At 43.6% G+C, this 15,452-nt stretch overlaps 1 protein-coding gene and 1 non-coding gene across 2 annotated transcripts; one reads left to right on the top strand and one right to left on the bottom strand.

Annotated features, from left to right (window-relative positions):
- The first annotated feature begins 1,383 nt into the window (after window positions 1-1,383).
- On the top strand, window positions 1,384-1,457 carry Trnan-guu (transfer RNA asparagine (anticodon GUU)). The gene has a single exon. It is a non-coding gene; the product is annotated as a tRNA-Asn (tRNA).
- A 3,966-nt stretch (window positions 1,458-5,423) lies between these two features.
- LOC117712745 (low affinity immunoglobulin gamma Fc region receptor III-A-like) lies at window positions 5,424-14,681 on the bottom strand. Its single transcript, XM_076937948.1, has 5 exons — window positions 14,551-14,681; window positions 14,032-14,052; window positions 13,431-13,685; window positions 8,505-8,759; window positions 5,424-6,046 (listed from the first exon to the last, which is right to left on the bottom strand). Exons 1-5 carry the CDS (start codon window positions 14,588-14,590, stop codon window positions 5,865-5,867), a joined length of 753 nt encoding a protein of 250 aa, XP_076794063.1. The 5' UTR covers window positions 14,591-14,681; the 3' UTR covers window positions 5,424-5,864.
- Window positions 14,682-15,452: the final 771 nt, after the last annotated feature.

Genomic DNA, 15,452 nt, shown 5'->3' with positions numbered 1-15,452 from the left:
CCCTTAGATAATTTCACACGTGTATATAAAGGACTTATTTACATTCACCTCGAGCCTTCTTTTATTTCCTTCCCGCTTCCGTGATTCCTCCTTTCTGCCTTCAATCTCTTTTCTTGGTTTGCTTTGTGAGCCACTGATTTCAACCAGAAACCTGTTTCTTTCTACTGTTTAAACTGGCTATCAGAAATTAGCAGATAGATACATTTTTCCACCACCTTTTTTGATGAAAGCAAAAATTTGATAACTTCTAAGGGACACGAATAGCTTATAAATATCTTTCTTGAGCACCTATTTAGGCGAATCATCATGGTTTTCCATGTATAGTGGTGAGACCAGACTCACAAACATAAGCAAAAGAGAGCTGGAAATGGCCTTTAGAAACCACCTGCAAATGACACTCTTCCCTCAACAAGGCTACGTCTTCTAATCGTTCCCAAACAGTTTCACCACAATAAGTCTCATTCAAACCACTACAAAGTGCAAAAATAAATAAATAAATAAATAAATAGGCCATGTAGCATGCATATATATATATATATATAATATATATGTGCGCTATATATTAACAAGTTATATAACAAGTATCTAATACAAAAATATAAAATATGTGCATATATATTTTCTGTACATAAGTATCTTTGCTTGTATGAAATCTTTAAAAATGTTGACCTGTGCTTAAACTTAATCTGTGTATTATTGGTAGAGGCTGCAGAAATAGATACAAGGAGTTACTAGTATGTGGAGGCTCCAGAAAACTCCTGAGACCTGGGCAATACAGAAAATAACTCATTTGACCCCACTCCTGATGAAGATCCTTAAATTGAAGGCAGTAGACTAAGGGGAATGTGTCTTTTGATATTTGTTTGCAAATGTGTCATTGTTAACATCGTTAAGTTACAAGAATTTAAAAATTTCCTGTTTTGCCTCGGTGACTCACGTCCCAGTAGACTTCAAGACAGCTGGCATGACTAGTTTTGTTACAAGAACTCTTAGTACTTTTTGCCAGACACGCCTGGAAACGGGGTTGTTACGTTAAAAAAAAAAAAAAAAAAAAAAAAAAAAGAGCTTATGACTCAGTACTTACGCATATTTGCATACGTAAATTAACTAGACCTGCCTGCGACGTTTGTAAACAAAACCAACTTAATTCCCAAAGAAAGCATTAATTTTGGATTTCCCAAAGACTATTGGTTCGTTCATCCTCTCGTCTCAGACTCAGCGGGTGGAACCGGAACTTATTTCTTATCAAAGTAAATGGTGTTCCTCTTTACTATATCTACGGTTAAGTTAATTTCGTTGTCAATTCCAAATACAGTTTTTGCCAGATAAGCGACCAATATATCCTTTAGTAAGGTGACTTGACAACAGCACTAACTATCACCTGTCTCTGTGGCGCAATCGGTTAGCGCGTTCGGCTGTTAACCGAAAGGTTGGTGGTTCGAGCCCACCCAGGGACGGTGAGAGCATTTTGTGTACTTCGCTTTCTTGAAATTTGTTGTTCAGAGAATTCAAGCCATCTCCCTCAGCTGACCGCCAGGAGCCCAGTGTCAGTCCTAATATTGTGGTTAGAGCTCCTCAGCATTTCTGCCTAGGCGTTTTGCTAGCAGTCTCTAGCTAACCTGTTTTCTCAGTTACAGTTGCAAGTTTACTGACGAAACGACATAGAAAGCTGGTAGGAATTTGGTCGTTCAGTGACAGTGATCCGAAGACAAGTTTTTTTCTTTTCTTTTCACTCCTCCCCCTCCTCCCCCCAAGAACCTTTGCCTGCCTTTCCTTCGTGTTTCAGGACTCCTGAATCCCTCCCTGGCTGACGATTCTTGGAGCCTCCGTATTGGACGAGGTGCCTCCACTTGCCACTCCTTACTTCCTTTTTCATCTCATCATCGCCCCCTGGTACCGGAAGAACCGGAAGAGGTTTCCTTTCTCGGGTTTTAAATTCTCCGCTCCAGAAGCTGCCCCAGAATCCGTAAACTCCGTACCCGACCAGCGTCTACTCTTTCAATACCTGGCGCTATCTGATGCCATCCATCCCTTGGACAGCTAAAGGGATGCCTTTTAGTTAGTGTCCCCGAAACTGTCCCTTCTCTCTTACTGGCTCTTTTAGACCCAATAGGTAGAACCGCACCTCCTAAACTCACTGTCTTTTGAATCTTTGTCCTGGACTTCCAGCTTCTTTCTGTTTTTGCCTGGTGAACTCTTCCTTTCACGCCCTCACCCCAAATGAACCTCCTCTGCAGGCTTTCTCCAGATTCCCGCTACCTGCCTGTTTTGCTCACGAGGAGAAAAGGATGAGAACACTTTAGAATGAGATGGGCTTGTTTGACGGGCTTGTTTACGTGACCTTCTCAGCACCCACTGGCACATCGTAGGTAGTAAGAACGGCAAGCACAGGAGACATTTTACTATTCTGGGACTCCAACTTGGTCTTGGGTTATTTATGCACACACTCCCTTGCCACAATGCACTAGACAGCCTGGTTCTTACATGTAAGAACCATGGCACACTTACCCCTCTCCTAACAATGCTTGGAGTAACCTCAGAACCCTCCCACCTCCAACCCACACTGGGCTATACATACTCAATCTATGAATAATAACGTAAGTGTCTCTACCCCTGGCAACAATCAATTTTAAATAGTTTCTATTATTCATGTGTATTTTCAGTGTGTCTGGATATGAAAAGCAGAAGAATTGACCTAGCTTGAGTTGGTTTTGGGTACATGCCAATGTCCTTAGTAACCTTTTACGGAGACTGTGCTACTTACCATCTTATGCCTAGCTACTATAGGGAGTGCTTATGACTAAAATCAGATGTATTATGGGAAGAGACATAGAAACAGAAAAGATGATTTTTACAGTCCCAATGCCTCTTCTAATTTTTAATACGATGACTTTGGTCAACAAGTGTCTTCACCCTCTGTCCATTCCTTTCTGTGAACTTGTTGTGGGCTCTTAACACATTTTCCCCAATTCAGATGCTGAGCCAGCTATATTTCTTCACTTAGCACAACACAAGCTACTTGCTATCTCTTCAGACCCCCACCCCCCACCCCAGTGGCCCAGAATTGACCAATGCCCTAGTTTGACACATTAAGACATTTCAATATTCGTGCTTTCAGATCATCCCAGCTCCAATGGAGACTTCCCCGAACAACTCAAGCTGATATCACATATGCAGCTTCCTAGGAACCTACTTAGTTGTAGCTTCTGGTCTAGGAAGATAGCCTTATCTCTGGTCTCAGACGGTGATGCCTCCCTGGTCTGCCCTAGACTCCTCTGCTCTTTCTTTCTTTCTTTCTTCCTTCCTCCCTTTCTTTCTCTCTCTCTCTCTCTCTCTCTCTTAGATTTATTGTACCTTATGTATATGAGTACTTTGTCTGTATACATATTGTTATGGCTTGTTGGCTATCTAAGTTTTCCGTTTTGTACTGTTACTGTGTTGCTTCTGCTGTTACTAGGAAACTTTCTAATGCCAAATTGATTACATATTCTGTTATGTTCTGTGCCCTTGGAAAGTAATCAGGATAGAAGTCAGTTGACTTGCTTTGCATAATTACACACAATAAGCTTGGACCCAAACCAACCACCCAGCAATACTTTCTGAACCTGTGTATAAGCTTTTGCCTTTAAAAGCTGCCCCTGAGGTGGACTGCAACGTAAGAGAGACACCTGCACCAGTACAAGAAACTATTTGGAGTATAATCTAGTAAAATTTAAATTCCCAAGACCTCCCTGAAAACTGCCATCCCACTTGGCAGAAAGAGACATGTATGTGGGTAACTGACATCCTCGCTGGCAAGTTACAAGTCCTATCCTAGCAGACAAGTTAGAACATGAATAGTCGACAAGGCAAGTCCCCTGCCACAGCTGAATACCCCAACCGAGGGAACAGGATACATGTACTACAAAGACATGTTCCTAAGGAAGTCTGCTATCCCTATTGGTGAAATAACTTCACACAGATGTTTGTAAATTTTGGGCTTAAAAATTCTGTATGATCTTAACTCTGGGTCATGGTGCATTTCCCAAATCTGGACCATGGCTCTGGTCAACCAGTCCTGGGGCTTATGCTCAATAAACTATCCCTGTCTGACTGAGATCGGTGTTTGTGTGGTTTGTGAGGTGATTTCTGGACCTCAACAATATACATACTACATTTGTGCTTGGAGCCTGGTGTCAACGGAGGTCAGAAGTGGGAATCAGATCCCTGAGAACTGGAGTTAGGATGGTTGTAAGCTACCATGTGGGGTCTGGGAATTGAAACCAGAGCCTCACCAAGAACAGCCAATGCTCTTAACTGAGGAGACGCTTCTCTAGCTCTCTCCCCTACTCTTTACAAAGGAAAAAAAAAAAAGATTATTTGACATGGAGCTGGGGAGATGGCTCAGTGGTTCAGAGCATTTCTTACAGAGTCCTTAGGGTCAGTTCTCAGCAACCACATGGTGGCTAACATCTATCTGTAACACCAGTTCGAGGGGATCTGACTCCCTCTTCTGACTTCTGAAAACACCAGGGCCACATGTGATGTGAACTCATACATGAAAGCTAAACACTCTTATACAATAAATAAATAAATAAATAAATAAATAAATAAATAAAATTTAGTTTCATACACATATACAGTATATTTTGGTCATTCTCTGTAGGAGAAAATGCAGGCCTGACTGACAGCCAGCCAGACTACTTGGCGTGCTGTACTTTTAAATAAGAAACATGGTACACCGTGCTCCAGAAATCAGAACACTGAATTATGGGTAGCATGAGTAGCCAGTAGCTGGCCTGTGGTGGGGTTTGCATTCTCTAGGGCTTCTTTAATGTGCTTCCTCTGCACAGAGATCCTGGCAGTATCACCCTCACTGTCCAATCCGAGGTAAGATGCTAACCAATCACACGCCATTGCAATGGGTGTTGTTCAACGTGCAAAAAAGCAGGTGCTGCTGTCTGAGACCAGCTCCAAAGTAAATTACCTCTGCACCCTTCAACTACTTGTAGGCATTACTGTCTTGTTAGGGGATGGATGCCCTGGTAATGACAGCAACCCTCACCCTCCAGTACCCTCTTTCATGGCTTCCCACTCCCCCTGAGGCCCCTCTTCTGCTGAAAAAGTCCCTCTTCTGCTTTCTTTAGAGTCTTGTTTGTTTCCCACTGAGTTTAGTTAAGGTTACTTGCATTCGAAGAGCTGGTAGGTTAGGACAGTTTACCAGAGGCTATTCAACTGAAGAAAGGGACTTCCCTCCCCCCAGATATTATCAACTGGCTCTGCTCAGGGAGGGGTGATACCTCTCCTTCCCTAGCTCTTACCTGTCTACTTCCTGAGTTCAGCTGCACTGCCTTGGTCCCCAGGACCGCCCACACTCAAAGAAGTCTGGGGTTTCCCAGAAGGCAAACGGGCCTGAGGAAGATACAGAAAGCTGCGCCACTGGCTCAGGCAGCCATTCGCTTTTCTACAGAAGTTTATTTAGGAGCAATTGTTAAGCGTGGAAAGGGTCACCACCCAGAGCCCGGGCTGCTGCTTTGCCCCGACGGAATGTTTAGGGCAGAGAAAGCATAAAATTCTGAAGCATCGTTTTTTTTTTTTGGGGGGTGGTGGTGGTGGTGGGAGGAGGGCAGCTGCGTGCTCATTGCTGCTTCACTGTTGGTCCTTGAAGACCCCAGGTTTCCCTTTCCCCTGAGATAGTCCATTGGAGAGAGACAAACAAATAAACATACAACACCCCCCCCCAAAAAAAAACCAGTTGGAGGAGGGGCTTTTGTATTATTCCTGCTGCTGAACGCATGGTGCCCGATGCAGATGGTGAGGTAGCAAGTCCACAGGGGGCTCATAGGTTCTCCACTGTTGTTCTTATCATCCCATGAGATAAGGGCTCACTTGTCCTGGGGTTCCTTGCTCCAGTGAAACTTGGGTTCCTCATAGTCCGCCACAGAACTTTGAAGACCCCTCTGCACAGAGAAATACAGCATTGTGTCTATTGCAAACAAGAGTCCTATCAGTAGGCAGAAAGTGATTTGATGCCATGGTGGAAAACTGGACAACGGAGACGTCGGATCTAGGAGAATAGAGAGAGAAGATGGCTGTCATTAAGGCAGGGGGTTGGGAGAAACTGTGAGAACAACAGTATCAGACTGCTCCTGACTCCTGCTGGGAACCAGGTTCTTTGCTCCTCCCTCTCAGTGTAACCTGGGAAAGCCTCAGCAGCTCAGATGCTTAGTCACAGTTTCTGCTTGTCAGATGGTGGTGATGCAACAGAGGGGGTCTGGCATGGTAAGTTGTCTACAGGCTTCACGTGACAGCTGTGAGGTTGCCTTTTAGTCCCCCACCCCTCTCAAAACAGGGTCTCATTATGTAGCCCTGGCTGATCTGGAACTCACTACGTAAAACCAGATTGTCCTCGAACTCAGAAATCCGCAGCCTCTGCATACATGTGGTGTGTATGTGTGCTTTTGTGCTCACACACACACACACACACACACACACACACACACACACACATATATATATATATATATATATATATATATATGCCTCTGTGTATCTATGTATGGGTATAAGTGAGTGTGTATGTGTGTGTATATGTGTGTGTGTGTTTGTGTGTGCTTGCATATGGAGATCAGAGGACGTTGGGTGTCGTCCTCAGAAAAGCCATTCTCTTCCTCTAGATAATGTTTTTGTTAGATTTTACTGTCAATGTAACACAACCCAGGGTCACCAGGGAAACGGGAACCTCAGCTGAGTCATTGCCTAAGTCAGTGGGTCTATGAGAAACTGAGATGATTGCTGTGGAAAGGCCAGCCCACTGTGGGCAGCACCATTCCTAGGTAGCTAAGCGACATAAGGAAACTAGCTAAGCATGAGCCAGACAGCACGACCGTGAACAATGTCCTTCCATAGTTTCTGCTTCAGCTCCTGTTTGAGTTTCTGCGCTGACTTTTCTCAACAATGGACTGTATGACCTAGAAGTATAAGCTGAAATAAACCCTTTGCTTCCCTAAGTTGTTTTGGGTCATGGCATTAATTACATCAGAAAGCAAACTAATACAGACAGGGTTTTCATTGGCCTGAAATTCGCCACTTAGGTTAAATGGGAGTGCCCTGCCCTAGGATCCCTTGTACCTTCCCAGTACTGGGATTACTAATGTGCCACCAAGCCTGGCGTGCTATGTGGTTCTGAGGCTCTGCCTCAGGTCCTCAGGCTTGTGAGGAAAGCATAAGACCTACTGAGCTGACTTCCCAGCCCTAGCCACATGTGGTTGTTTGTTTGAGACAAGGTCTTACTATGTGTCCCTGGCTGGTCTGAAACTCATTTATAGAGACCTGTCAGGCCTTCAACTCACTGAGATCCTCCTGCTTCTGCCTCAGAGTGCTGGGATTAAAGGAGTATGCCACCAAGCCTAGCCCAGTTTTAATTTTTACCTTAAAAATATGTATGTATGTATGTATGTATGTATGTATGTATCTATCTATCTATCTATCTATCTATCTATCTATCTATCTATCTATCTATCTTGTCTATGCCTGGGCATATGTATGTGCGCCACATTCACGTAGTTCCCTGGAAGGTGAGAAGAGGCATCAGATTCCCATGGAACTGGAGTTATACATGGTTGTGAGTTACCATGTGGGTGCTTGGAATTGAACTCAGGTCCTCTGCAAGAGCAGCTAGTGCTCTTAATAGCTGAGTCATCTCTCCAGCCCCCTAACTTTTAATTTTGATATAGTTTTAAACTATCAATAAATGTACCCAAATACCATAAAGAACTCGCATATGTCTTTTACTTAGATTCCCTAATTGTTGACATTTGACTTGTTTGCTTCATCAGCTGATCTTTTCCCCTAAGTTTTTGTGGCTGTTTGAATGAGAATGGCCCCTAGGTTTGTGTGTTTGAATGAACTTAGTTGTTCTTCCCTAGTTGGAGGAACTGTTTTGGAAGGATTAGTGGGTGTGGTCTTGTTGGAAGAGGTACATCACTCTGGTGGGCTTCAAAAGCCCAAACCAGGTCCAGTCTCCCATTCTCTCTGCCTGCTATATGAAACACCTTGTGGAGAAGATGTATGTTCTCAGCTACAGCTCTAGTGCTATGCCTGCCTGCTGCCATGCTTCTCCACTATGATGGTCATGGACTCACTCTCTGAAATGACAGGTAAACCTCCAGTTAAATGCTTTCTTTTAGAAGTTGCTTTAGTTCAGGTATCTCTTCATAGCAATATAAAGGTAATGAAGACAGCCTCTGTGAGTTCACATCTGTTCCAGATTAAGATTTTAAAAAATTGAAAAAGACCAGCAAAGTCTCTTGCTGCCAATCCTAACCACCTTAGTTAGTTCAGTCCCCAGGACTCATGCTGGAAGGACAGAACTGACTTCTAAAAGTCTTCTGACCTCCATGAGCTCACTGTGGCACATGCACATGGAGGCACAAACACATGCACATGCACACAATAAATAAATGTAATGATGATGACAACAATAAAACCACAGCATGTTGTAAAAGGGTCTGAAGGACTCTTACCTCCTATGCTTATATAAAAGGATGCTGAAGACTTGTTCTTCTGCCCAATGAGCCCTCTGCAGAAGTAGGAGCCACTGTCGTTGTGTGTAGCTTTTGGAATGCAGAATTCAGAATTCTTATGGAAATACTTCTTGCCTTTGCCGTTCTGTAAATAGGTGACCTTATTTACAGCTTTGTTTTTCCAGCTGTGACATCTCAGCCGAATGGGGTCCCCCTCCTGGAACCACCAGTTAGTGGTCTGAAGCAATAGCCAGCCTAAAAGACAGTTGGGAGGGTGAATTAGTTAGGAGAATTAGTTGGGAGGGTGAATTCTGAATGCGGATCTCTTCTGCAGGGCAAGGTTATCACTCCATCCTAGATGCAGTGGAAATCCAGATTGATATTTTCCTGCACAGCTCCTCAGATCACACTATGACCTTTGGTCTAAAAAAGAGGAACACACACACACACACACACACACACACACACACACAGAGAGAGAGAGAGAGAGAGAGAGAGAGAGAGAGAGAGAGAGAGAAAGACACAAAGACACAAAGACAGAGACAGAGGGAAACAGACATACATAGACAGATAGAAACAAGAGACAGAGTCGGAGACAGAGAGACACACACAAAGAGAGAGAGAGAGAGAGAGAGAGAGAGAGAGAGAGAGAGAGAGAGAGAGAGAATATGAAGATCTACAAATGAGAGAGGTAAAAAGCAAAGTTGAGAATATCTGCACAATCCCTACGTGCTGGGCTTACATTTGGCAGATAATAAGGACTCAGAGTATTCCCAAACCAATTACATTTTAAAATGGGTTTCTAAGTCAGGCAGTGCAGTGCATGCCTTTAATCCCATTATTCGGGAGGCAGAAGCAGCCAGAGCTCTGTGAATTTGAGGTCAGCATGGTCTACAGAGTGAATTCCAGGACAGTCAGAGCTACACAGAGAAACCCTGTCTCTAAAAAAGTAAACCAAAACCAAAACCAAAACCAAAAAAGGCTTTCTTCACTTAAAAATCAAGATAGATTTCAAGAGACACAGGGATATTGAGAGTTCCTGCAGGGGTCAGGTTAAGGAGACCAAGCATTATGAAAGTCAGAAGAAGGGAAGTGGAGGAATCGGGAAGTAGGGGGAGAGATGGGCAGGGTGAATGCCAGCTGTCAAGTCATCCCTGGTTCTGAAAGGTCCCGGGGCCTCAGTTAGACCATGACTAAGCAAGGCTTTCAAGAGAGAAATGGTGACCAGGATACCATTCTCACAATGACCTCAGGTAAGCAGACTTCACACAGGGAGGCTGTGAAGTCAAGTGGGACCGAGCCTGGGGAAATACATGTCAGATAAACATTGATAGCAGGTGACAATATTAATGGGATCATGTTAAGTGCACAGAAAACAAGGAAGGTGTGTGTGTGTGTGTGTGTGTGTGTGTGTGTGTGTGTGTGTGTGAAGATTAAAGGGAGTTTTCCCAGGGGGACTGGAAGCAGAGGTTATTAAAATGTTCTTTTCTTATTAATTTTTGAACTATAACTCAAGTAACATTCATAGGAAGAACAAAGAAAATAATATACTGTTTGTGGGTTTTAAATTTTAGTGCCCAGAGCTAAACAAAATTGGTGGACCATTTTAGTGGAGTTTACCAGGAAGAGTTGCCAAACTGAGGGCAATTTCTATTATTTAATGAATTAGATTATTTATCAGCCAAGACAGTATACAAGAAGCTGAGGCAAGAAAATCTGGAGTTTAAGGTTAGCTTGGACTACATAGTGAGTTCCAGGCATCTTTGAACTACATTCTTTCTATCTTATTAAAAAAGATAGAAAGAAATGCCCCAAACATAAACTCTAAATAAACAAGCTATATTGGTTATCGAAAATACCACATGTCTATTTGGCTGCTTGCCTTTTCAGCTAAGGAGTACATTGTGATTAACATTAGACTGTAATTGATTTGGATATAGCACAGGTTTGAGACTGGTATTCTTTTATTAAATAGTCCAATTTATTTGTTTCTTAAGCCATGGTCTCATGATGTCAAGGTTATCTTGAGCTTGCTTCGTACAGCCAAGGATGGTCTTACGCCCCTTGAACATCCTCCTCTGCCTCTCAAGAGCCGAGATCACAGGTGTGTTCCCCAGCAAGGGCTGGGGAAATACTCTTTGTTTTGTCTGTCTTGCTGCAAACATAACTAATATACAGACATATATTCATTCAATAAACACATGATAGACATCTTACACTGGGGATATTCAGATTTCTTTTTTTTTGTTGTTGTTTTTTGTTTTTCAAGACAGGGTTTCTCTGTGTAGCCCTGGCTGTCCTGGAACTCACTCTGTAGACCAGGCTGGCCTTGAACTCAGAAATCCACCTGCCTCTGCCTCCCAAGTGCTGGGATTAAAGGTGTGTGCCACCACAGCCCGGCAATATTCAGATTTCTATTGTGTATGGTCTCTAACCTTACAGAACCTATAGTCTAGAACAGAAATATACTCTGAATACTATATTGCAGTGTTTTAAGTTCTACAGTGAGCTAAGAGAGAGGGACTATGGAGCCAATGAGATTAGAATAATAACAAAAAAATTCTATCCAAAGAAAATACAGAGCATAAGCAAAGGTGAATCCAGCCCTACAGGAAAATCTGGGACTTTCTTGATTAATTTAATGTTCATGGTTACAGCCTCTCACAGTCCTTGTTAACTAGACACCAACATCCATTTCTAAAGCAAAGTCAAGCCCAACTAATAACCTTTAGAATTGAGTTTTCTTTTTAACTTTGTGTTTTGTTTTGTTTTGAGACAGGGTCTCACTATGTAGCTCTGGCTGTTCTAGAATTTACTGTGTTGACCAGACTAGCCTCAGACTCACAGAGATCCCTCTGTCACTGCCTCATCAGTGCTAGGTTTAAAGGCACAAGCCACCATGCCTGTCTCTTGATTTTTTTTTTTTTTTTTTAAAGAAACATACATATGTTGGGCTGGAGAGACAGCTCAGTGGTTAGGAGGTCCTGAGTTCAATTCCCAGCAACCACATGGTGGCTCACAAGCATCTGTAATGGAATAGAATGTCCTCTTGTGGTGTGTTTGAAGACAGCTACAGTGTACTCACATACATAAAATAAATAAAAATCTTAAAAATGAAAGTGTACATGTGGGTGTGCGTGTACTCGCATGCCGTGTCATGTTTGTAGAGATGAAAGGACGACTTACAGGTGTGTGTTCCTTCCTTCTGAGTTCTGGGGACTGAGCCCAGGCTTATCAAGGCATAGCGGTAAGCATTGTCATCTACAGAGACACGTCCCCAGCCCTGACTTGATTTTTCTATTGCTTCCTTTCAGTAATTCCTCACTCGATTCACTCTTGGATGGCTATCGTTCATTCACCAAGATAATTGATACTGTAGCTCTGCACAGTGAGATCTGTGTCATCAAGGTGGAGAGTTAGAGGCAAAGAAGCCATAAGAACCATTTGATAGGCCCAATGCACTGGGACCCTGATGTCATTCCTGTCCCACCCACTCACACCGTACAAATGGGTCAGTTGTGTAAATAGAGTCAGGCTGATAGTATGGGATGTCATTCCAAGGATACTAGGAAAGACCTATGCCTGAAAAAGTAGTTCTCTTACCTGCTGTCATACTAGGATGCTGTTAATTGACATACACATGTCCGTCCTATGATAAATGTGGTTCTCAACCTGTGTGTGGGTCAAGTGCCTATTTGGGAAGATATGAGATATCCTGCATATCAGTCCCACGTCATGAGTCATTACCGCTCCTAACAGTAGCAACGTTACAGTTATGAAGTAGCAATGAAATAATTGTATGGTTGGGGGTCACCACAACATGGGGGAACTGTATTAAAGGGTTGTTCCATTTGGAAGGTTGAGAATCTTTGATATAAAGGGTGGGTGTGGAGGTACCTCTCCACACTGTCATGTCAAGGACTCAGACCCGTGGGAAACGGCAAGGCCTTCTTTGGAGTGAGGCTTAGAGGGAAGGGTCCAAGTGTGGATGACTTTTGATGGTATGTGCAGAAAACATCCACTGTATCTCTCTGTCCCTGGGTGTTCATGGCCTGAGGACTGTCCCCTACAGAGACTGCACCTATCCAGATCAGTTAAACCTGTTTTGGTAATTTCTATATAACAATATACATACATCATACATACATACATACATACATATCTCCATGTTTATATATATATACATACATACACACATATCTCCATGTTTATATACATACACACATGCATGCATACATACATACATATATACATACATGCACGCATACATACATATCTCCATGTTTATATACATGCATACATACATACATATCTCCATGAGCTGTATGTAATGACCCCAATTCCTTGTTCAGCTGCATGCAGTAATTCCACTCTCTGCTTGACTGTATCTAGTAAACATGCTTAGCTTCCTGGGGCCTGTGGCTTTGCCAATGAACTGGACTCTCTGATCTAAGATTTTCTGTGTGTCCATGTGTATTTATCTTTTCCTCATCCCCTTGTCTCCTTAGACAGATCCGCCCCTCATGCTAGCTGTGGCACCACTGGAAGGGGCCAAGTGCATGTTAACGCATAAGTTTCAGCAAGGCACCGACAGGAAGACAGTCCAGACAGACAGTGAGTGATGTGCTAGCAGGTTAGTAAAGATCTGAAACTGAGTCTCGCCGGGCTGTCTTGGACCTGCCCGCTCCCAAATAAGGACACAGAGATTTATTAATATTTATGAAAACCTAAGCAATATAGCTTGGCTGGTTCTCAGCTAGCTCAAACAAATTAACCCCGACTATCCCTGGCCTATGTCCTGCCATGTGATCAGCTACTTCTCACTCCGTCCCCATCCGATGGACCACATATCACCCTACCACTATTAACTCAAACCATACTGGCTCTTCCCAAGTAATTCAGGCCCCCTCTTTCCCTTCAACTCACCTATATGGACGTCCAGCCTCACCGGGTCGCTGAGCGTGGACAGGGCTGTCTTGCATCTGTACATTCCACTGTTGTTAACCCTGGCACTTTTGATGAAATAGTTGGCATCCTGATGTAAGATGAGGCTTTCGTTATGGAACCACTTGGTAGAATTGTCCTCAGGGGAGAAGGTGCCCTGGCATCTGAGGGTAACATTGTCTTCCTCAAGCACCCTGACCCATTCAGGGTCTAGAATCACCACGGCCTTTTGGAGACCTGATGAAGAGTCAAGGGGATTTGGAGTGAGGACACAGAAGTGGGCTCTACCCTGGCACTCTCATGGTAATACAGGCAGAAGGAACAAACCCACAGCACTCTCAGTCTATCTATGACTCATTCTTAGGGAATCTAGGCAGGGAAGTACTTGGCCCGAATTTTGATCTTTTCTGTAGCTGGAAAAAAAATTGGCCAGATGTACTAGGGCCGATCCCCACTGTGTTAGGGTATTGCTCCTAGTCCCCAGAACCCCTCGACACACCGGACACCATGCAATAATCCTTTCCCAACTTCCTGTGACCTTTGTGTCTCACTCCATCAAGCTAAGACTTGGAGGCAAACTCACCAGCTTGAATGCCAGAGAAAGCTGCAAGAAAAAGAAAGGCATGAATCAGATGCTATGCAGAGATTCCTTCCCACCTTTCCTCCTGCTGGTTCCTTCCTTAAGGCCTGAACCTGTGCTGCTGGGAAACTCAAATCTTAGTTTTTGACATTATTTCCTTTCTCCTTGTTCCCTATTAAAGCTGTCAGGTTAAAAGTAACGATTACATTTCCCCAAATCAAGCCACAGAAACCACCTTAACCTAAACCCCGGCCTGGAAGGAGATGCTAGTATGTCGGAAGACATAAACCTTAGGACCACCTAGTTCTTGCTCTTCAGTTCACAATTAAGGAAATGGAGACCCAGACCAGTTAACTCACAGCCCCCTCCTAATGAAGCACAAATCAGAGCCAGGATGCTGCTTATCTCTGACGGTCAGTCTGTCTTAGGAGTTAAATCCAGGCCCATAGTGGGGGGTTCTATGCCTGACCTGAACACAGGTCATCATAAGTTCTTATCTGCATCTTCACCGAGCCCATTTACCTGTAAGTACCAGAGCTGTTGATAGTAGTAGCTGCCACATGCTGCTGCAGCAGTAGACAGAAAATGTCACCACGGAGATCCGGAACCCTCAAGGACCCTATTTGACTAGAAGAGAGGAAGTAAATAGCTTTTTCCCCAACCCCCAAGTCTATCTCACTAGTTTCCTTTTCCAGAAATACCATCTGATTCCTGACTGTGGACTCTGATGGGTGAGCCCTGTGGCAGGGCAGGAACAGGAGAGCGAGCCCCAGGATTGCATACCAAGGGGAGTGGAACCACTTGTTTTATGTAGATCAGAGCTGAGCACCCAGGGACACACAGAAAGTCTGTCAGAGGAAACTCTTGGTAGACTCAAGGCTCCTAGGGTCAAGAATGGGGCAACATTAACCTGTTGATGGCTTTCACCACAACGGCCATGTCCCAGGGGTCCCTTGGTTCTATCTCAGAATGTATCACTGTCCTGCCTGGCTCAGACCCATCTGCATGCAGGCAAGGGTCTGACCTCATATATTAAATACTAACTTAAACTTTTCAATCTACTAATATCTCTTTTCAATACTATCTCAATCTACATTTTCTTTCAAAATGTATTGATTTTTTTTTTTTAAATCAGGGATATATAAGTTACCAACTTCTTAGTGTACATTTGATAGCTAAATTCCCCCTTTTTTGTTCGTTTGGTTGTTTGTTAAGAGAAACCCACACAAGAGGAGAAGGATGCTCTACGAAGAGAAGAGACCGATGGGAGGCAGAGAGAATCACAGAGAAGTGGGAGTGTCAGGCGAAGACAAGAACTCCTTAAGCGTTCTTTCCCTCCTCGGTGTGATTCCATTAATTATAGAGAGGAAGCAGCCACCATGCCAAGTATATTCACTTCTGTGGGGAAAAAAAATAAAAAGCCT

Source organism: Arvicanthis niloticus, chromosome 7 (genome assembly GCF_011762505.2).
Source record: "Arvicanthis niloticus isolate mArvNil1 chromosome 7, mArvNil1.pat.X, whole genome shotgun sequence".
In the NCBI taxonomy this organism is placed as follows: Eukaryota; Metazoa; Chordata; class Mammalia; order Rodentia; family Muridae; genus Arvicanthis; species Arvicanthis niloticus.
Note: the sequence above shows the minus strand (reverse complement) of the source record. Positions and strands in the feature narration are given on the sequence as shown.